Source organism: Chaetodon trifascialis, chromosome 10 (assembly GCF_039877785.1).
Source record: "Chaetodon trifascialis isolate fChaTrf1 chromosome 10, fChaTrf1.hap1, whole genome shotgun sequence".
Classification (NCBI taxonomy): Eukaryota; Metazoa; Chordata; class Actinopteri; order Chaetodontiformes; family Chaetodontidae; genus Chaetodon; species Chaetodon trifascialis.
Window position 1 is genome coordinate 15,042,449 of NC_092065.1, and position 23,396 is coordinate 15,065,844.

The following is a 23,396-nucleotide window of genomic DNA, read 5'->3' on the forward strand; positions in this document are numbered from 1 at the left end:
GGGCACAGTCAAAAGCACTGAACAAATATCCGATATGATGCACAAGCAGGTGCTGCAGAGGCTGGAGACACTGGGAGACAACCTTTCTGTACTGAAAAGAAAGTGCGGTCGGCCCAGGAGAGTGCTGCATGCAATTGGAGGCTGCTAAAGAGAGGGATGTGTGAAGGGCTTTGTGCTGATTTATGCTGTGTTTCATCCCACAATAAAGATTATGGATGATGATATTGATTTAGCCGGGGCTGTGGCCATGACTGGACTCAGGCTCTCAGGTTGGGAGAAAAGAGAATTTAGCTCATTATCATTCTCAGACACAGTGAGGAAGCCTTTCTCTCACCGAGTGTGTGTGTGTATGTGTGTGTGTGTGTGTGTGTGTGTGTGTGTGTGTGTGTGTGTGTGTGGATAAATGTGTGTCTCTATATCTGTGTGTGCCAGAGTCTTAGATCATCCTCTGTATTAGCAGCACGACTCTTCCCTGCTTTAGCGTTTGTGAAAGTGTTGAACCCCATCCTGTCCTCTTTCACGAGCCAGAGAACGAGCAGCAGGCGTTCTCAGCAGCACAGCAGAGCAGACCAGGAGGGAGGGACGAAGTTATTGACTCCACTTTGATTTAACCTCTCCTGCCTGATCCTTCGAAGTGCACAGACACATGCAGATTGGGGAATTCTCAAAGTAACAGCTGTCCTCTTATGGTATGGATGTGCATGTTGAGGATGCATTTCAGAATTTATTTCTTGCAATTCTGGATATATTTGGATAAATCAGTGGTGGAAATGCTATCAAGATCCTTTCCTTCAGTGAAAGAAGCGATATCAGTATCATAGCAAAATGTAGAAATACTGAACTACAAGTAAAGCTCCCGCATTCAACATTGAAATTACAGACATTTGAACTTAAGAATTAAAAATAAAAAGTACTTCTGATGCAGAATGGGACTGATTTTCCAAGAAAACAAGAGCATCATCCATTCAGCAAATGCCCCAAAACAACAGACGCACACATTCAAGTGACAAAGCCCTCAAGCAGCTGTAATAACTATAACTCTTGTCTGTAAGGAGCAAAGGAAGAAGTAATGTGACGATATGATGCAGCCACAAAGTCCACAGAGGGAAGATGGTGGAGGGGAGGATGTGTCAACGCTATCTGTCTTTTCTTGCTTCCTCCCAGCAGTCAACGTTGGTTTCTTTTAACCATAACCAAGCGTTAAAAAAGTGTTTATTATAAATGTCTTAATGACATAATTTTGACCCAAACCCTGAACTTTGAGTTTTTCTGAGTCAAAACCAAACCAAATCTTAACCGCGATAATGAGGAGGACTTGAATGGCCCCTTCAGGATGCTATTTTATTATATTCATTATACTCCTAGCAGTGTTGAGCAAAGCAATGAATTAGTCATCATTAGTCACACCCAGACAAAGCATCTTCTGTATTTAACACGAGCAGAAAACAAGACGTTGAGTTTCAGAAGCAGCAGCCTACGTTAGTGAAGGTAGTTACTGACTATCAACAGCTCACTCAGCTCTGGTGATGACAGGACTCATGAAGTTCCATCCTCACAGCCACAGGATTCACACATCCTCAGATCTGAACAAAACAGAGCTCACAATGTGTAACGACAACTTTGAAGTTACACTTCCTGGACCAGTCTGTCCACAGAACCCACAGGAACTGTTAAACCTCCATCAAAAAGCAAACAAGCCAGCCCTCAAATATGAGAGTAATCAAATGTTAGTGACAATGCTAGTTTACACTACTCATTGCTGAAAAGTATTGAGTACTAGAACATGTAATTAAGTAAGTGATGCATTATCATGCACACAGCATTTCAATCTTGTGTCTGATTAAGATTAGGTTAATTTTTACTAGTTTCTGCACAACTGAGTTTAATCTGCAACAATGACGCATGCATTTGCATGTAAAATCTCAATCCACCTAAAGTCAGTAGTTTCTAGAACATAGGGGTGTTAAAAAGTACAATATTTTCCTCTTAAAGGCAGTGAAGAAGGAGCGGAAAGAAACAGAAATGCTAATACTCAAGTAAAGAAAAGAATATTGTATTTGTGTGAATGTGTAAATGTATTTCACCTCTTGCATTCATACACTGTACACTATGTTCTTGTTTAACATGTAAATCTGACAGTAAACCTTGCACATTATGTTGGTTTGGCTAAATGCATCTACACAATGTTTAGCTAATACATCCCTAATTTCAGACCATTCCAGATTGAAACAACAGCTATTATTACAAGCAATATCACTGAATGCTGTTTTGCTGAATGCTGTTAGAGTTGTTGAACAGGACAATGGCGCCAAAGTGCACTTCTCTTTAATTAATTACCCGCTTTTGTTTCTGGAGGCAACACACAAACACACACAGATAATCACACACACGTACACACACTCACAAATGCACAAGAATTTGGTTTTTAGAGGAAAAAGGAGGAAGCGATGGAGAGAGGAAGAGGGTAATATCAGCAGGCTATCTATCCTCTCTTCCACTGGTGCATCCCAATCCTCTTTGGAAATAACAAATGCATAAAGGAGCCACAATACAAATATATCTGCCTGGCTCAGATAGATAGGGCTATGCGAGAGTTTAATACCCTTATGTAAACCAGTAACAATCAAGCCCTAACACACACCCCCACATCACCACTAAGGGGACAATAAGGAACACGCTCTATTCTCTCTCTCTCCAGATATGAAGTAAGGAGCAATTGTGTGTGTGTGTGTGTGTGTGTGTGTGTGTGTGTGTGTGTGTGTGTGTGTGTGTGTAAGAAAGAGAGAGGAGGAAGAGAGAGACTGAGCTGTTTTCTTCAGCAGATAGTGAACAATGCAGTAGCCCAGATTGGCTGGCTCCCTGGTGCTCGTTGTGGTGGTTGTTGTTTCAGTAGCACACAGTGATATAGACCTTGACCTCAGAGACCACAGCACGTCTGATACTCTACTTCATTCATCCCTCACCAACCACTCTTTTGATATCTCACTCTCATCCCTCCGCGCCAATTTGTTTTTATACTTTGCCTCCTCTCTCATCCTCCCTCAGCTCTGTTTTCTCTCCTCACTAAAACAAAGAGGAGCGACACTAAAACCGAGGAGCCCATTTGTCTGACAGAAACATTGCCACTGATAAGTCAGACAAACTGAGGAAAATACTCCAGGACTGACACATTTATCAGTTTAATTTGCAAAATATGCTGCACATACTGTATGGCAGTTTCACTTACTTTGGGATGCTCAGGAGTTATTACCTGTCTATAATAGATCTTAAATTCCAAAATAAAATGCAAAATGATTTTGCATCATCCTCTATTGACTCACGCACAGATTTTGTCCTGGAGGGAGAAAAAAAACAACAGGGCTGTCTTTCTAAAGGTGGATCAATATAATTAGTATGCCATGCATGTGTGTGTGTGTGTGTGTGTGTGTGTGTGTGTGTGTGTGTGTGTGTGTGTGTGTGTGTGTGTGTGTGTGTGTCGGGGGCGGGGTATAGACAGGAGTTAGGATAGCAAAGGTTAATATCATACATCAGCTGCCATCTGCATATGTGAAGAAAAACACTTTGTCTCTGTGCTCTCAGTGGGGTTGATCGTTGGAAGATTATACACCGGCTGACATTTCACACTTGCTAGATGGAGAAAAATTTGGACACTTACTTTTAGAGGTGTAGAGGGGGCAGCCATAACCGCTCAGCAATTTAACACAGTCTCTCTGGCAGCGCTGCTAATCTCTCTCTATCCTAGAAGAAACACATTGTGATATTTGAGACATTTGTTAACGTTGTTTCTAATAACCAATTTTGGCAGCGTTGAAACAAAAATGCTCGTCTTGTCTTCCAGACAAAACTTCACAGCGGCCTTCTAATGTTAGCAGCCGCTGCAGATATTCAAAGCTTTTCTACATTTTTTTTTTTTTTTTTTATCAAAGCATAACAAGTTGCTGCGCGAGAGTAGCAGTGGTCTCAAAGATGTAAAGAATCTGTCTTTTCACTGCAAGCTCAGCGAGACATGATCAACATCTGTAAGCCAAGCACACAGAGAAAGTGAAACCCAATGCAGTACAAAGAGAAACAGACAGACAGAGCAGTCTGTGCTGCGTGTGTGTGCGTGCACATGGATCTTTGCGTGTGCATGGTCGTTTACGTGCATGTTGGCCATACCTGACTGTGTGCATGCCTTGCTGTTCGCATGTGCATGTGTCTTTGTGATTGTGTGTGAAAGCATGCCTTGAAGTTCTCCCTGATCATCAAGCTTAATGCTGCACTCTCTCAGCCATATAAGACCCTGCTAGGAAACCATCAAATATTTATACAACATTATCCCTGGTCCTATAGCCTGTAAGTAAAGAAAACACTCTGCTGACTTGCGTTGCATTACAGCGGTTCAGGATTCAAGTTCTGGTTTTTGTTTGAAGTTGTTACAGATTCACCACCTCTCATCCCCCACCAGGAAAACTCAACTGGTTGTGCCGACAATACACTGGGTAAATTATATAGCAGAGAAGACGCAGCGTCACAAATACAGTTTACAACTCTCGCTGCAGGATTTGTGGCAGTTTTTGATATAGTGATTGAGAGGGAGGATGGCGGAAAAATACAGAAAGAGAAGGCGAGCGAGTATTAATTCTCCATCCCAGACACTGAATGGCTGCTGTTGTTCTGAAGGCTGTTTTATGGAGCAGAAACAGCCTGATCTCTGTGTTGTTTTCTCCCTGATTGATTGCCCTGGCCTGAGGCTCCTCAGAGCGCGCTGCGTTTTGTCTGAGTATTTACTGGAATGTTGGGAGGATAAAAATCACAGCCTCAGCCATTGCACTACAGAGGCAGAGTGGCAAATACAAACAAAAAGAAAGGCAGAGGAAGCCCACACAGACAGACAAATGGGGACACAGAGGGAGAGACAGAGGAGTACATGCAGCACAAAGACGCAGACATACAGTATCACAAACAGAAGCAATGCATAGACAAATACATTTGTTAAAACCATATGTTTTCTGTACATGTGCTGCTGCAATGAGCCCGTTTCCTCTCCGGTATCAATACAATTCAGTGCATCTTTATTTCAACCAATTGTTCATAAACTTTTTCTGTCAAAAAAATCTGACTAACCTGAATCTTGAATAGCCTTGTTAGCATGTGAGCACTCTGGTTTCTTAATCATTCCCAGAAGAGTTCAATTCACAGAGCTTTTGTTTCACAGCAGACATTTTGACTAGTCTTGGCAGGAGGAGCACAGGTGCAACTAACGACTCCAACGAGGCTGTGCTTCAGCGATCGTACATTGTAAAGCAGCAATCAGTGATGTCACTGGTGACACCTGTGTGAGAAAGTACACTTCAACTTTAGCTTGACTTCAAACGTCTGGTGATGTGTGCTCCCCCTGTCAGAATGCAAGGTCAGCTAATTTCAGTAACAAACAAACAAAAGAAAAATGTCTAAACTAAACATTTTGGCAACAAATGATAGTTGACCTTTCAGAACCTCCTGCCTTCCCTCCCTCTTCCTCCTCTTTGTCTGTGTCACCCTCTCTGTTGTCTCTACATTTGAGAAAGCTGATGAAAATCAGGTCAGCAATGTTTGTCTTCTACAGCTTTGGTGTAGGTGAAAAACCACACAATCACTGCACACCTCCGTGCCACATCTCTCAGGATCAGACTCTAGAGGACACTGAAAACACTAAAAAGTACGGAGAGAAATCTGCACTGAAAGGCAGCAGAAAGTCAATACACACTTCAACCAGTTACTTTGATGCTCCTGTACAACACACTCCTATATTTGTGAAGTTTAAAATGCACAATTTAGGGACTACAAACACCTCTTAATACAAACTTATACAGCAGCAGAAGCAAAGAGTCATGGATTTGAATCAAAAACAGTGTCAACAAAACTGAACATTATAGGCTTAACAAAGAATTTGCTGCAGAGCTGCTATGTTGGATTCTATTAGATTGGACAGATGTGCCTAATAAAATGGTAACTCACTGTAACAATATCATTGGCAGGCTTCAAAAATAAATGGACCCCTTACAGACATCCAGAGGGAAAGCCGGAGTAAAGGTGTGTGAGCCCCTCCTCTTGGACAGCAAACTGTAACAGGACAATTTGTTGCACTTTCTTGCATTGATTTCACTGCACACCTCTGGCGCATCCATGTTTAAAAAATGAGGAATCAGTCAGTTACAGACATAGAGAATCCTCTGGTGTCCCGCTCGACGGTCGGGAATCTAATTTAAGCAGCTCAGCTTCTGATTTCTCATAACGAGTACAAGCATCTCAACCTTCGTTTTCAGATTTTCCTGAGGTGCAGGCCGTCGTATCCACACTTATTCCGTTCCAAAATGTTTTCTGTGTACATGTAGGCGACGAAAACTGGAGGGTGGGCTGCCCGAGTTCGACAGGCAGTCAGATTGTAGTTTCACTGCAGACTGTGATGTGCGGCAGACAGGGCAGCCCTTGGCTCTGTCTGTCAGCGTGTGAAGCCCCTGTGTGCAGCAGTGTGGACCGAGCTGTTCAGGGTTCCCCACTGTTGCAGACCTGTCACAGTGACAGAGACAGACTGACACACTGTAGCACTGAGAGGTCGCAGCCTTCAATCTGTCTCTCTTTTTTTTTTCCTATTCGTCCATTCATGTTTCTCAGTTTCTCTCATTCACCCTGTCATAGTCTATCACCTTTCTGCCTTCGTCTCGCTCTTCTTCTCCGAAGCCCTCATGGAAACAGACGTGGGTGGGTGTTTTGAAATTAATAATGCGTGTTATTGATTATTTTAGCTCCTTAGATCCCTTAATTCTCAATCAGATTTTTTTAATCCTTGTGCAAAAAGCATCACAAGAGCTGAGAGTTACGCAACATTATGCAAAAGTTAGTGCCGCAGAAACTACACACAAAAAATATCATGTCGACCCCTAACTGTTTTAGTAGCATCAGTGTGTGTGTGTGTGTGTGTGTGTGTGTGTGTGTGTGTGTGTGTGTGTGTTTACACTGTATCTTCAGTGCTGTGACGTTCTGTGGGAGGGGAGTTGATTGCGTAATCCTACAAACCTCAAAACGGTGCTTGTCAGATGATAATCTGCCCACTCTGCAGATTACTGCTCAGATTAACACACAATGAACACTGGAGAGGTGTGAGAGATAACACCCCCAATTTGTGCATCTCTGTGTGTATATCCCATTGTGTGTTCACCTGTATGTGTGTCCCTGTGTATATGAGCTACAATATTCGCCTCAGTGCAAATGTGTGCAGAAATGTGTGGGTATGTTTTGTGCATGGGTTTGTATTCATACACTCTTGTTGGTCTTGCTACTGTCTGTGGTGTGAGGGGACACACACACACCTCCTTCTATAGCCTGGGGGGTCTAGCAGCTTATTATGAGTCCTTAGTAGGAAAGGGAGGGGAGAACAAGAGGCTGGCTACACTTAAGTGGCAGCAGACAGCAGAGACAGAGAGATTTACCTCTCTTATTCGAGCACACAGAGATTTAAAGGAGCTCAGCATGTGATTAAGAGAAACTACTTCTATAATGCTATAATGCTTGAATGTATGCTGGCAAATGTAACGATTAAGAGTGTGCGTGCGTGCGTGCGTGCGTGCGTGCGTGCGTGCGTGCGTTAACACTTCCTCCAAGAGGACTCGCCGTTACAGAGAATATTACAGGGAATCTGCACACAGCTCTATGTGGAAATGTAGCTTTGGTTGTTTCCATTTGATGAATGCCAAATTTCTCTCCACTCATGTCTCTTTTTTTCCCAGTCTGCCTCCTGTCTGCTCCCTTTTCTTCCCATCCTCATTCTGTCGGCAGCCACGCTGAGACTGTGTGTGTGTGTGTGTGTGTGTGTGTGTGTGTGTGTGTGTGTGTGTGTGTATGTGTGTGTGTGTGTGTGTGTGTGTGTGTGTGTGTGTGTGTGTGTGTGTGTGTGTGTGTGTGTGTGTGTGTGTGTGTGTGTGTGTGTGCATGTCCATTCCCATCCTGTCAGGTTTATTTCTGTTATGTTTCTTAATTAGCTAATAAAGGTCATGGCACCTCTCAGTCAGGGGGGGGCCGGTGCATGCAAATGAGCCAGAAGGTCAGATGGATTAGTGACCGCCTCACATCGCCCAAATATGGACACGACCGTGCTGCCATACAAATACCTGCATCTGAGAAAGTGCCGCCTCTATACCCACACACACCCCTGCGCAGTGATGCAAATATGACAGGCTTATTGTTTACTAACAGTGTTTGTAGATAAACAGCATTACTGTTTGTAGTACCAGGGTTGTCAGGTTACTGACAAATTCTCTGTTTTGTTTTAGGGGGTGAGGGGGCTGTCCTCCTCAAAAAAATGTAAATATTGGTCATTGGTTGCAAAACCACCTTAGGTAGGGTTGCTATGGGCAGTCATACAAAGCATCTTGTTTCCTTGTCAACATTGTTGTTTTCAACCATAACTATGATCTCTCTCCTTTGCTTTGGTCTACAGCTCACAATACGCTTTAAATTTAAAAAAAAAAAAAAAAAAGTCACCTGGTGACGGCGCTTCTGTTTAGACCGGTGCCACTGTGTGTGTTACATGTAGCCATACGTTTTGTCAATGTTATTTAACTTGAAATGTGACTGAATACAATGTCATTTGTCTGTGAGGATTGTGACACCAATGTCACATGACTTTAGAAAGTTAATGTTACCTTAGAACAGATGTTTGTGTCCTTGGCGATGGTGCAACTTAACATCTGACAAAATTAGTTTTTATTTTTGGGACAGGAGTGAGGCCTTCCAGCCTGTCAGGGTAGTATGAGTATAACAGGAAACAGGAAGTTAACTGAGGTTTGAAGCTTGACATTTGCGACAGACCAAAATTAATGATATTTCAGGCTGCTTCATTTTTACATGTGTTTTAGGTGTCTTTTGCAAGTCCCCCATCTTGAACTTGAAGTACAATAAGAGATTGCTGCAGCACTGCTTTGATCAAGCAGTACCTCTTTGAATCCCTAATCTTAACCCAGCTGTTTTTGTGCCTAAAGCCATGCAAACCTTTAATTTAAGAATAACTTCTCTAATGGTCGTATGCATGTCAGAAGGCACGGACAAACAAATCAGCAGGAGGTCAGACGATGTGGATCATTTTGCAAGGAAAAACAAATGACTTACTGGTTATTTTTGCTATTTAGCTTGAAGGGCTTGTTGGTGTTTTTAGTGGCAGTTGGTTTTTTCTTTGTGTTTTTTTCTTTTTTTCCTCAGGACTGTGTGTGAACATTATCATTTCATCCTGATACACAAGATAAACGTCAGCCTACAGCTCTCATTTGAAAGCGTCTCTTTGGCGTAGTGAAGTGCTCTTGTGATGCTTTCGTCTATGTAACATGTGGCGCATGAATGCTTGCGCAGATAAGATAAGAGAGGGGGCACAGATGCTCTGGTGTTGACACAGTCGACGCTCTAGTGTTGCAGTGGATCTGTTTCTAGTCTTTAGGTCTATCACCTTTCGCAGCAGAGCTTGTCTCAATGTCCTTTAGCCCTAAATCACCAGGTTGTCTCCATGTGTGAAAGCTCTCTCTCTCCCTCTCTGGGTCTATAACTCTTCCTGTCTGTATCGCTTCCTTCTCTCTCTCTCTCCACCATCTCACTCACTCTTCCTCTCCCATAACTCACGGGGTCTCTCACCATATTCGCTCACTCCTCTCTCATAGCCATTCATGATTACATCTTTGTAACACTCCTCCTTCTCTCTTACTTCCTCTACCCCGCCTCTCTGCTCTTTCACTCTTTCATCTCTTTTTCTTTCTCGAAACAATTTTCAAATTTACTTTTGACGTAGCATCAGTGCTCTGAGCCCCCTCCCCTTGTTGTGCATCTCTTCCAAATCCCACTATTCATCTATTTCTCTCTGGTGGGAGGTTGTCTGGCTGCCTGCCTGACTTACAGCAGGCAGAGTGATGGACACGGGGTGAGACCCAGTGCATTACACTCCTCTGCAACACAGCACAACAGAGAGCAGACACTACTGTATAACACTGCGCTGAATACAAAACGACGCACAGAGGAGGATGATAGACAAAATGGAAGTCAAGTGGAGAGGGAGCGATAAACAACGCGCCACTCTCTGGGAGCATCTTCAGTCTTTGAGCTCATTATGTTCATGAGCGAAGATAAACGCAGCTGCGCATCAGCGTGAGTGGAAACTCTAATAACAGAGATGTGAATTAATACCAAACTTTCTCACGCATGATGAAAACAGAGTACACCTACTATCTAGAGTCGCAGCCCTGCAGCATTAAAAGTGCAGCTAAGAGCGAGTCAAACTCTGTCAGCGCCCTATCTTCAGCTGAGCAGACCTTCATAGGAGATGATAGAGAGAATGGGACCTTCTTTGTTTAGATCCTTTCCTCCTCCTCCTCCTCCTTCTCCTCGTCCCCTCTTTCACTCAGTAAAGTATTTACCCAGAATCTAGCTGTTGTTTCGAACACATGCTCCACAGCCTGAGTTGCCCCAAAGTAGGAAAAAAAAAAAATAAAATCTGCAATACCTTCTCAGGAGCAGACGCACATACACAGAATAAAAAACACAAACACTGCTCGAGGAGTACTGCATGTTCTGCCTTCAAACGTCCAGCATTTTTAGATCTGCCTGAATATTTCTAAGACCAGTCTCTTCCCACATGTAATTCTTCACCCTTACATCTTTGAATACACCAGTTATTTCACACCCGTGACCCCCACTGCCTGAAACCAAGAGTCATCCCTTCCCTAAAGCCCTCTCTGACTTTGTCTCTCCTCTCCTTTACTGCTCTCATTATTTTCCAAATGCAAACATCTCTCCTGTATTCTAAACGTCTCTGCTCGCCCCCGGGGAGCGTGAGATTTAAAGCCGCTTTCAAAGGATGTTTAAAAAAGGTCCGATCCATAATCACCAAAAGTGCCTAGGCCATCTGCAGAGTTACAATAACATGCATTTAAATGACTGAGCTCCATATCTGTATCTGCTGTATATCACTGCTGGTCATGAGTCATATGAGCCCAGCCGGGCCCAGTTTCAGTTTCATGTTAATATCCTGCAGATTAAGTGGTGGGGTGACCACTGTATCACTGCAGAGCATGTTAGCTCCTTGTCTTCCACGCAGACACAATGGAATATAATTAGCCGATAGCTGTTACGCGCTCAGGCCTCCGTTCGCTGCTAATAAATGCTAACAACAAAGAGTGAGGCCGTATGTCATTCGCTGCATTAGCTACTGTACAGTTTTGTCAGGCAGACTGCTCGTGAGTACATTACATACATTAGCAGTGCTTCCATTCTGTATCAGTCCTCTGATTACAATAAATGCTCCCTCGCATTGTAACGATGGGCTTTACAATAATGGGCCATAAATTAATACAGTGCTCAGCAGCAAATTCTATTATGCTGTTAGTGTTTACAGTATACCCATGTATATATGACCGAATTGGCGGATAATTACCATTCACAAAGGCCGTCACACAACAGCCACTTACTGTCCATTTGTCACCATGTCGGGGGGGCGACAGAGGGGAAGGCCTGCATTCTGATCAAGGATATCAATGCCCCAAATCCTCATTGATTTGAACAAGAGATCAATAAGTGTATCACTAGCTGCGTCTTGCCACTATTAAAATCCACGAGCGGCAGGCTGGATCTCTTTTCTTTAATCTGAGAGAAACGGAGGTGTGAAAAGCTTATTAAGGTATAATTCACTGCTCTGTCTGTGTCATTTGGGCTTTGTGTTATCACTGAGATCATTCCCACACACACACCGACACGAGTGTGCAGACGCCCTGTGAGTGAGTGGCAAGCAAGCATGTATGTGTGTGTGTGTGTGTTGGGAGGGGTGCTTCCATATGAAATGTACACGAGGGTGAATCTCAGTGGTGTTAATGGCTTTTTAAATGTCAGGGAAAGTCAGGGAATGATAAAGGAGAGATCTGTTATCCACTGTCCTCATGATCACCACGGAGCGTGCTGCTGCTCTCACCTCAACGAAGAGCCTCAGTCTGTGTGTGTGTGTGTGTGTGTGTGTGTGTGTGTGTGTGTGTGTGTGTGTGTGTGTGTGCATGAGTTTGTGTGTGCAGGAGTAGGCCAACTTCCACCCGTGCTGATGTCAGCATGATTTATGCACCAATCAGATTAGCTCTGAGAGAGAGAATGAGAGAAAGAGAGTGGGGAGGGGGCATCAGACATTGCTTGCTGGTTTATTGTCGTGTTTTTCATCTTGCATTTGGTTGAATCAGAGTCGAAAGATAAATAAGTACCACTTCAATTGATGCAGTTTCGTACTTGACCCAATACGTGCACTGGTATGTGTTAGAGTAGTTTGTATTGACTCCAGACAGAATGAACACATGGCGCCTTGAAGAGAGTCTTCCCCTGCTGTAGCTTACGCCACCTGCCGAACAACACTGCAGGACGAAGCAGACGTGAATGTTTTCACACCGACACATTTTTCTGATATGTAAAGTTGAATTCTCCTTATTCGCCTTCACTTCATTTCAGACATTAAAGTTCATATCAGATAAACTTTATTAGTTAAATTCGACATTTTTTTTTGTACTCTATTGATTTTTGTACTTACTTGTGAGGCACTTTTCTCAAGATTGATTGAATAGAAGGAATAATAATAATGTCAGCAAAATAAGTATTTATTTGTCAAATGTATAAAATATATATACTGTAGAAATAAAATTAAATAATCAATTTGATGTTCAGTGCTAAGAACTGCATCCAACTGCTTCAGAAAGAAACAGACCTCAATCACTCATTTTGTTAGTTTCTTATTAGAAACGGTATTTAATTCAGAAACAGCACATGGTCTCATCATCTTATCAATACAATGACATAAATGCAGTAACAGGACAGTCTAGAATGGGCTAAAGTCCAGTGTGTGTGTTCCCTGGCTCTCTGGGAGAGACCCCTAAGCTTCACTCTGTGGGCTGACTCTTGCTAACACTTGATTTTACCTTTAGAGAGAACAAATCTCCCATTTTCTCTCATATTCCTCACTAAAATCTATGTGTATGTATGTGCCAGCGTGTGTGTGTGTGTGTGTGTGTGTGTGTGTGTGTGTGTGTGTATGTGTGGTTTGCCCGGTGCCCTGGCCTGCTCTAACAGAGGGTTGAGTGATGTCACAGCAGACTGCATTTTAATAGAGAGGGAAGCAATTAGAGAGGGGACAGGGCGAGAGGTGGTGAGATGGAGGGGCTGTCTGTGTGACACACAGTGCGCACAGCTCTCTCTCTCTCTCTGTGACGCGCACACACACACACACACACACACACACACACACACACACACACACACACACACACACACACACACACACACACACACACACACACACACACACACACACACACACTCACTCATTACTAAGGATGAGTTAATTAATTGCACAGTGATTCATGGTACTTGTAATTAATCTCGTAGGTATGTGAGTGTGTTTTTGAGAGGTGACTCTTCTACCTTCCATTTGTAATACACACGCACACATGCACACACACACATGCACACACGCACGCACACACACACACAGAAAGAGTTGCTTTTCACATGAACACACACATTTCTATTCTTCCAGAGTTACAAACTAGTGTTTCTCAGTTCTGCATCACCACATGCAGGATTTTCTTATTAACCAGGTCATTGTTGTTGTTATTGTCAGTCTTGTCAGGTTAATTAGGCTTTTACCCAATGTTCTTTTCTTCAGCTTGTTTATTGCTCATTAAATTTATTACCATTTACTCCAACTTCATTTATTGAGTGTTATCTTTTACGTCAGATGCAACTGTGTATGCTTCACTGTTTGCCTTTTATTTTACGCAGCTCTTCTACCGTGTGTCTCCTGTGTGCCCGTGCAAGAGAGTGAAGAACTTTACAGTAAATAAAGGTTGAATGAAACGCAGATGAATATATTTTAAACACGTTGAAAGACACAGTGTGTGTGTGTAACCTTCAGTGCCCACAGGGGAGCTGTATCTCACAGAATAGACAGTAAAACAGTGGGAAGTCAAATTATGCAGGTAAATAATATGACAGAAATGAAGGTATGAGGTCATCGAGCCATTTCAGCGGTGCGTATTTTGGCTTTGTTTTTTATTTGGTTAAAAGGTTTTTCACCCAGAGAGCCCCAATTAGGGAGAGAGACAGAGAGAAAATGCACCGTGTGATCTCACATTTATTTACCTTATAGTACTCGCTTACATCATGTCCCTGCAGAAAAGGCTTTTATTCCTCCTCGGAGCTCTTAGCACATTCCTTTCTTTTTTTTTTTTTTTTTTTTGGATTGGTACAGTTGAAAAATTATGCGTATTAATCTTAGCCTCCTCTACCCATCATCCTTTGCATTTATCAGCATGAGCGTGAGTGGTGGAGCAATCACATTTGGAAATTAAACAAATAAAAAAGTTGAAGATAGCCGAGTGAGTGATGAGGCCAGCCAATTGGGAGCAGCATAAATCTCCACCTGTCACCACCCCACCTCTGCCTACACACATTTGGATATTGTTATGATTTTACCGTGTTTGCATATATGAGCCTAATTTATTAGAATCAAACACCATCAGGCTTATTTACAAGCAAGTTCTGGTCCACTGCCAATAAGCCCATTAAGTGCATTGTTGGAGAGTGGTTATATGATCAAATACACAATAGTAATTGTGAGTGGAGAGAGGCCGGAGCGTTTCTCAATGAGGTGATTATCTGCGTGCAGGTTATTGTGCCATTTCACAGCGACAAGTAAATCTGCATCACACCGTCAATCACAGTCTCCGCTGTCAGAGCCGCGTGGCGTGAGAATGACAACACTAAAGGGTGATGAGGGAAAAGAATAGAAGAAGAGATCAGAAAGAAAAAAAAGAGAAATGCTCTGTATTTGTGTTTGACAGAAAGAAAGATTATGTTTTCTTTTTCAGGAAAATGCAATCTTAACAGCTGCAGATGGCCTCAGTTATGCAACATGAGAAACTTGTAATTTCCCTCCATCTTTCCCACTCTGTCAATCATCCCTTCCCTCCTTTGTTTCCTTGTTCTTTCTGTCAATGTAGAAGCCCGTTTTTTTGTTTTTTTTTGTTTGTTTTGTTTTCAGAATATGCAGTATAGTTGAGTAAATGAATCCACTGCGTATATTTGAGCTGCACAGATGTTTGAAGGTGTTGTAAGCAGGGCTGGATAATGAGCCTCACTTCTTTTTAGGTCCTGACAAAAAGGCCAAAGTGACACGGAATAATCAAAACTGTCAAGTCTGGTCAGATTTGTGATGTTGTTTACTTATTGTCTGATCAGATAGTTTTGGTTTCTTTGTGATAAATTTTCTAAAGGAAAGTAGAAAAGAATCTTCTTTGGTAAGTTATCATCATGTTGGTACTGAAACAGTATTGAAGTATTGAAAACTTTCAAAAAACACTGTTTGGACTATTAACCAGCTCCCAGCCGTGTAAACAAACCTAAAATACTTACAGCCAGGTGCCTCTCTTGCTGCAGCCTTCAAGAAATCATACAGACATGCCAATGACGAGACACACACACACACACACACACACACACACACACACACACACACACACACACACACTGACTGACACAAAAGAGACAGAGAGAACAGGGTTCTGGGGCTAAGTAAGCGGTGCACCAGGTTATGCGTCATTTACCGCAGCTCAATAACAACCTTTCTCTCCGCCCGACACACCTGGTCACACAAAATGACACTCGCTGTCCTCTGAGAACACACACACCTCCTTTCACCCTACGGTGGCCTTAACCAGACACATTACATCCCCACTCTGCTATCTGCTTGTGACAGATGTATTTATGTAATGGTTTTGATAGGTATTGATTCACACGGCGGAGCCAGTTAAGAAACAGAGAAAAATGAGATTTCAAAATCAACATGGCTTAGGGCGGGTGTGTGGTGGACATGATGCCTAACAAGAAGATGAGTGAGAGCGAAAAGGTGTGTGAGAGAGAGACGTGTGTGTGTGTTTGTGTGTCGAGAGAGGAGAGAGGTCAGCAGTAACAGCTAAACATCTAGAGGAAGAAGCTCAGATGGAATGCATGCTGAGTACCTGTGTGTGGACTGACATGATCACGTGTGTGTGTGTGTGTGTGTGTGTGTGTGTGTGTGTGTGTGTGTGTGTGTGTGTGTGTGTGTGTGTGTGTGTGTGTGTGTGTGTGTGTGTGTGTGTGTGTGTGTGTGTGTGTGACCTTGGCTTGGCCCGGTGGTAAAGTGGGGCGTCAAGAGAGTCAGTGTGAGAGCAGCCAAGCGTTCGCCCCCAGATTAGCAGGCTTTATTACTGCCACCAACCACTGGCCTGACAAATCCTCTTATTTCATTTTACCTTCCTTTACCTCTGCCTTGCTCTCTTTACCTCACTCTTTTATTTCCCTAAAACCTCCCTCCCTCTTTTTTCTCCCAACTCTGTGGTAGCTTTGCATGCTTCACCTTGCACCCCCCCCCCACCCCCCACTCGCTCTCAGTTTTCTCTCACAGTCTAACAGCCCTATTTTCTATTTCCTCAGTTTTTTCCCTCCACATTGTCTTTCCATCCTCCATCCCGCTCTTCTCATACCTACACAGCTCTCTTTTTTCTACCTTCCTCAACTCCACCTCTTGCTCCCTTCCTCTATCTCTCCCCCCTCTCCCTCCCTCTCTATAGTGTGATGAATCTGTAGACAGGGGCTAATAATTGTACTTCAGCCCAAGTGCTCATTTTTCTTTGTGTTTGAAAGCTGTGACAGGCAGGAGCTCTTTTTTCTCTGCCCCCCCGTTCCTCCTCTTTCTCCCTCTCTCTTTTCTTTCTATCCTCACACAATGGGTGAGTAAAATAACTCAGGGTTTACAAGGTCATGCTGTCTAGCGGTGAGGACACGCTGGGGATTTGGGGCTGGAAGGATTTCCTCAAAGGTGCCGTGTTGAGACTTCAATAAAAACAGAGAAAGTTATAGATTGCACAAGCAGATCTACGGGGGGAAATAAGTGCATTTGATAGTGAAGAGGCTCACTGAATCACAGCTATCTGGATCCAAATGTTATCAATGCTGCTTCAAAGATTCTTCATAAAGGCGCACACGGAGACTGGAATGGAGAGAAACAGTCGACTTGTGCACGTGCCAACAACTCCAGCATCTTCATATTACACAACTTTCATCATTTGCAAAGAGAAAACTACTTAAAATGTGATACTTCCTGTCATACAAAACATTCACATCTTATTTGCAGTGTGTTCCTGAGCAGCATGTTGTTTTAATAGCATGCCAAACAGTAAAGGATGTCTATTTTAGTGCTACTGGTTCATTGCATCTCAGAGAGAAATGCAGCCAGCACCGCAAGATGGGGTAGCCGCACACACACACACACGCACGCACGCACGCACGCACGCACGCACGCACGCACGCACGCACGCGCACACACACACACACACACACACAAACTGTAGTAGTTTCGCCATCCTATAAGTGAATTAAAATTACATTGAAAAAAATCTGCAAAGCAAGACTTACAACAAAGAGATTTTATTCTGACAAGCAGACATTTCTTTTTTATTAAAACATACTAATTAAGTACAAAGGAGTCTGGGGGAATGATCAGCTAATTTTTCTTCTTATTAAAAAACATATCATCTCGGGCTCTGTCCAAAATAGCAGTCGGCAAGAAAAGCACACGTGCAGACATGGAAAAGAAATGCTATTTTCATCGACTCTACAGTGGTACTTTATGAAAATTGATCAACAGTTTTAATCACAATGTCATCCTCAAACAAGAGAGATAGAAGGAGAGCAGGGGGAGGGAGGAGAACAGAGAGAAAGACTTTATTGCCTGCTGTAGTTAGATGGTAAATTTCCTCCTGGCAGATATTTATTGAGTTAGTTGAGTCTAGAGAGAGCTTTAACATTGATTGTGATCATTAAATATATCCGCTCGAAATGGCAACATGGCATTCCCTCAGTCAATGGAGCCAATAGGAGGAGAACAAAGGCATAATCAAATCAATCCTCTCATAATTATTCTTTGAGAGGTGAAATTAATCACAAGAAGAAATAAAAACAATAATGGAAAATGAAATGGTCAGTCGTAAACAATTACTGCCTAAATTGAAATAAACTCAGTGGAGGGGAGAAAAATCAACTGTAAATTCAAGCATTTAAAATAACAATCTAATGTATATTGGTTATTTGGTTTACACCAGCTTTCAGTTATTATATTGTCTTGTACTGTTATTATAAGAGAGTGATAAAGAGACAGAGACATGAAGACAGTCAGATAAAGTGTGTGTGTGTGTGTGTGTGTGTGTGTGTGTGTGTGTGTGTGTGTGTGTGTGTGTGTGTGTGTGTGTGTGTGTGTGGGCCTTGTGAGGGTCAAAGGATCAAGGTCCTGCTCTTGTGAGAGCCGTGCCTCTCTCTCCTCCCTGCTTGCTGAGAGGAAGTGTAGCTTATTGATTAGCTATCAGATGATTCCGATAGGGCCTAATCGATTGGACTTTGTATGAAAGCCAGGCAGGACCCTCCCTCCTCTCTCAGGCACACACCCTTGGATCGGCCACTGCAGTGCACAGCTGCACAGACGGCTTGTTGTTTGTTGTTCTTCTGAAGATTTTCCTTTGTGCCTCGAGTCCTCCCCTCCAATCGAAGGTCTCCTCAGACGCTGTGGTCTTGAGCAGCACTTTCATAGAGTTGTCATTGACAAGCTAAACCTGCATGCTTAGCTGAGCGTGATGATGTCACACAAATTTACATGGGTGTACGTGCAATTCTGTACTGAGAAGAAAGATTAATGGGTAAAACTGACGTGTTTCCAGCATGAAACATCATTATTTAGTCAGTCTCCTGACATACAGTTGAAAACATTCAACATTAATCTTGTGGTTATTTTATTCCCAGATTCAGGTTTCCTCCTTCTGCAGAGAGGTGGAGGAGAATGCAAACATTATATAAGTCAGAAATTAATGTGTGGAACTACTCTCTTTAGGATCATCACCGAGGCAGGTTGTGAGACTCTGCAATAAAATAACCATCTTAAGAAGTTATTTCGTCTGGAATTACTTTGAATAAAATGGTATTTCCATAGCAGTGGAGTGTGACACAATGCAGGGGCCAGACCCAACTGGAGAGACCAGACAACGCAGGAACTGTCTTTTAATATATCCAGTGGCAGCCCAGCCAAACAGGAAGTCTACATTTGGAAACTACAAACCCAGCAGGGCAGACTAACTAAATCACTGGGGTCTAAAAACAGACAGAAGCAAACTGCCGACGCACTGACACGCTGGGAAATGCGTTTTTTCAAAGCTGAACCAGTCTCTCACAGAGGCTCAGCAGAGTGAACACACATGGAGAAAATACACTCTTTAATTGATTAACAAGCAGGCAAACTCTCAGATGTGCCAAACTTTTCCACTGATAGTTCACCAGGGATAGAAGCATTGTGCCATGACTGAGCCAGAGCCTCATCAGCACCACGGACAGCGACACAGGAATCCTTTATCGTTAAGATTTTTAACATTGGAGCGGTAGCATTGCTAGCAGTGCTGTTGAGTTCTATTACTGTACGTACAGCTATGGGATAAACCCTCAGTATGTGATAGTAATTGTCTTCAGGGGTCACAGCATCCTGCAGCTAAACACAGATGTGTTGATTTAGAGGAGGGACACGCTCTGGATGCTTTTATAAAATGGCTTGTTTTCTCACTGGATTCCTCGCTGGGAATATATGAGGCACCGACAGCTCTCCCAGTGTGTGTGTCTGTGTGTGTGTTTGTGCTGTATCTCTGTTCCAAATGTGTCCTGTGCTGTGAAAGGACAGCGATAAGACACCTGTACTCATGCTGCAGTACAGATTATAATAGGGCAGGACATCCAGTATCAGTTTCTGCACAGGCCACGTCTGCGTAAAGGCATGTTTCTGACTGAGGGTGTGAGTGCGTGTTGTGTCAGCCCGTCTGCAGAAGGAGCGAAAAGGGAGTAAAAGGAGAGAGACATGCCATGAATTGTGGTGTGACTCAGAGACTGTGTGTATGTGTTTGTGTGTGGGCCAAACAGAACAGCGGAGTTACTCCGCAGCTCTTCTGATTGGACGAGTGACACGATCATGGGATCGGCTGGTTGAGCTGTTCTCCTTCACAGGTCTGACATGCAGCGTATGCACAAGGTACGCAGAGAGAAATGTTTAGTTTTCATTAAATGCATTGTGCTGCTGATGATTCACACTGAACACACTTTCCTCTCCTCAGTCCTACTTAGTGAGACTTCAGTGTTGCTCACTTGTCAGTTCCCTACACAAATATCTCCCCCTAATGGCCTGCAAATGAATGGACTGTCTGTGTCGAAAAGGATGTCACGAACGTTACTGTAAAACAGATTTTTATTAAACCTTCTCTTTCATTTGTTTTTTTGTTTTTACAGATATCATGACACTGGAATGCTGATGTTTCAAGAGCGACCTACGGCACCCAGACTGCCATAAAGCACAATGTCTCAAAAGCGTCCCAACAGCGGCTTCAGGGCAACCAATCCAGAGCAAACCCAAAGCCGAGAGTTCAATGTTAAAACAACAATGAAAAAATAAGAACAGGATACTGAAAACCGTCACGTTCTTCTGCTCCAACAACAAGGGAAGAAACAGAAATTAAAGATCCTGGACTCCTGGAAATAAGATTCTCCACCATCTGTATTTGCTATTCAAATGGACAAGGATCATCCCAGAAATGCCTCCAAATTGTAATTTAGACTTACCAGAGTTTAGATTATTAATACGTAGGTTGAGTCAAATAGCAAAGAGAAAAAAATATGATGTCCACACCCCTTTAGCACATGCCCAGAAATCAGGATATTGTAAATATATGTACAGAAGACAAATAGGGACATTGTTAAGAAATAAAACTATTGCAGAATAATGTATATAGCCATAAGAATCATACCTCTAGTGTGTTTATACTGTATATCCAGAGTGTCACATGCCCATTATTCCTTATTTCTTCGATGCCCAAAAAGATTCAGCACAAAGATGAACTAACGCTCTCTGTATCTCAATAGGAAACATCAACATCTACGTAGAATTAGACAAGACAATACTGAATATACAGATATTAACTGGGAAGACGCAATATTTGCCATATAGTGCACTATTGCTGGAAACAGGTGCATATGCCACAGAGTATATGCTTTATTAGGTAACCTGTATTTTTAGCGAGACATGTCATTAGCTTCTTTGCCCTTTTTAAAAAAACAGTCGCAAAATGGAGAGTTAGAAACAGAGAGACTTTAAGAGATGCCTGAATTCGTCCAAAATCTTCTCCCGTCCCCCACCTCCCATTGTAAACTACCACAGCAGAGCTGAACACAGCCTGAACTTTAAGTTATTCAATAGAGTGTATATGAAGCCCACTCCTGTGCTGTATATGTAGTGTGTTTTAGCCCCTGTAGTGATGTGACATATCCAGATGGACTTCTGTGGTTTGGCAGCTCTCTTGTATAGTGCAGTCAGAGTACAGTTACCTTTTAATCAGTTCATACCTAACAGGACATCACCGTGACCTGCCGTCCTTCTGCTTTGATTCCTGTTTGGCTAGTCCCCCTCCTCCTAATCTTCCTCCTCCTCCTCCTCCTCTGTCCATCAGAGGGCCTGTATGCCTGCAGACCTCTCTGCAACCAGGCGCTCGCTCAGCTCCCACAGGCTGGCGGCGCTGCTCTGGTCTTGGGCCTGGATGGACGGCAGGCAGCGGAAGCAGTTGTTGAAGTACATGCCGCCTAACCCCTCCAGCTCCGGAGCCACAGCACAGTACACGGTGGTGGCCGCCCCTTGTTGCTGTGGACAGAGAGACACACACACAGAGAGATCAGAGTTCGGTGGGCGAATCACGAGACTGAGACAAAGCGACGGCATCAGCTTGCAGGAGGAGACAAAATACAGAGAACTCGCTTACTAACACACAGACATTAGGACGTGTCCTGTCCAGAGAAAAAGTCCTCTGTGTCCTCTGTGAGACACATACATCTACACGCACATACACACAGACACATGCAGACAAAAAATGAGACAGCAGGACAGAGTGTCCACAGGAAAAAAAAAAAGAAAAAAAAGACTCCACACGCTGTCTCTCCCCTGTCCTTGCAACCCATGATGACTGGGTCATATTACCATGGGAACAGCATAACCCCATACTGTACATATATTTATATACATATATTTATTTATTTATTTATTTCTCTACCCGGTGTGTACAGGACCTCTGGCTATATGTGAATGCTACAGATGTATAGACTCACAGTGGAGAAGGTGAGAACATGGACAAGAAAATTACACCAGCTCCTGTCTGGATGGGAATCACCAGGGAAACCACAGCTTTTATGTATATTGTAAAAGAGCAGGTTTTAACGCCATGGTTATGAATATGTATATTTTCACATGATGTGTATTTGGGTTCAGCCACGCTTTCAACGTTGAGAATAAGAACTGGAAATGATGCAAGTACAATTCTGTACCTCAGTGTTAAAATCTGAAGTTGGTCAGTTATAGATAAGCAATATTTTCACATACAATACACAAACACACACAAAACACACACACACACAAACCACAAGGCTTTCCCTCCGGCTCTTTCTCACCAAGTCTTCTCTCATTTTTAGAGGTTTAAATCTTAAAATCACTCAAGTCTCAACCCAGAAATTGACTCCGTTTCATGTCGTCTCAAGCCGTGACGCACTGTAAAAGTTACATTGCAGTATTTGGAGGCAACCTGCTAAGTTCTACTAATACACCCTATACCATCAGTCAGTAATTAGTAGGGATATTCTTGGATTTCTGTGACATTTGAAAATGAAAGTTGAAACTGCAGCAGAATAAACACGTCAGGGGGAATTACACACATAACCCAACTGCTCAAAGAGGGATCTTTCATGTTGCAGCTCCGGCTAAAAGCTGCTGTGACAGCTTCCCCGCAAACTCCAGGGCTGGAGACGACTTCTATGTGGCCACATGAAATGGTTTGCCTCTTTATCTCCCAATGAGAGGCAGGGAGAGTGAGATGGGGGGGTGGGGGCTGAGGACTAATGTTTAGCACAGAGCACTGGCGCACAGTGAGACAACCCCATATACGCAGTAGTCAAACATGGGCAAGACACACAAACACACACACATGCATAATGGAGCCACATTACATGCCAACTGTTTGAACAGCTTCCTAAAGCAGCTGTGAGACAAACACACATGAAGTGGAAAGATCCATTGAGGTCTAAAGCACTTGTACTTCCACAAGCAAGTACAAAAATATGCGCAGAAATGCAAATGCAATGAACGAAATACACACACGAACCAGATTCCAAGAAATGTTTTTCTCATTAACGCACACACACTTACACACAACCCCCTCTAAGCTCCAAGTAAACTTCCGCCAGGAGGAGCCCTGGGTTGGTAACGTCGCAGC

General features: G+C 43.1%; 2 protein-coding genes across 2 annotated transcripts in view; one reads left to right on the forward strand and one right to left on the reverse strand.

Moving 5' to 3' along the window:
• The window catches only part of LOC139337506 (transcription factor Maf-like), a 46,396-nt gene extending 24,363 nt beyond the window's left edge, over window positions 1–22,033 (forward strand). The window contains exon 3 of the mRNA XM_070972115.1: window positions 20,377–22,033. The gene's annotated coding sequence lies outside the window, so the exon portion shown is untranslated. The remainder of the gene's footprint in view (window positions 1–20,376) is intronic.
• wwox (WW domain containing oxidoreductase) overlaps window positions 20,320–23,396 on the reverse strand; it is a 127,646-nt gene continuing 124,569 nt past the window's right edge. The window contains exon 9 of the mRNA XM_070972114.1: window positions 20,320–21,778. Within this exon, the coding sequence (XP_070828215.1) occupies window positions 21,587–21,778 (192 nt within the window). The 3' untranslated portion in view covers window positions 20,320–21,586. The remainder of the gene's footprint in view (window positions 21,779–23,396) is intronic.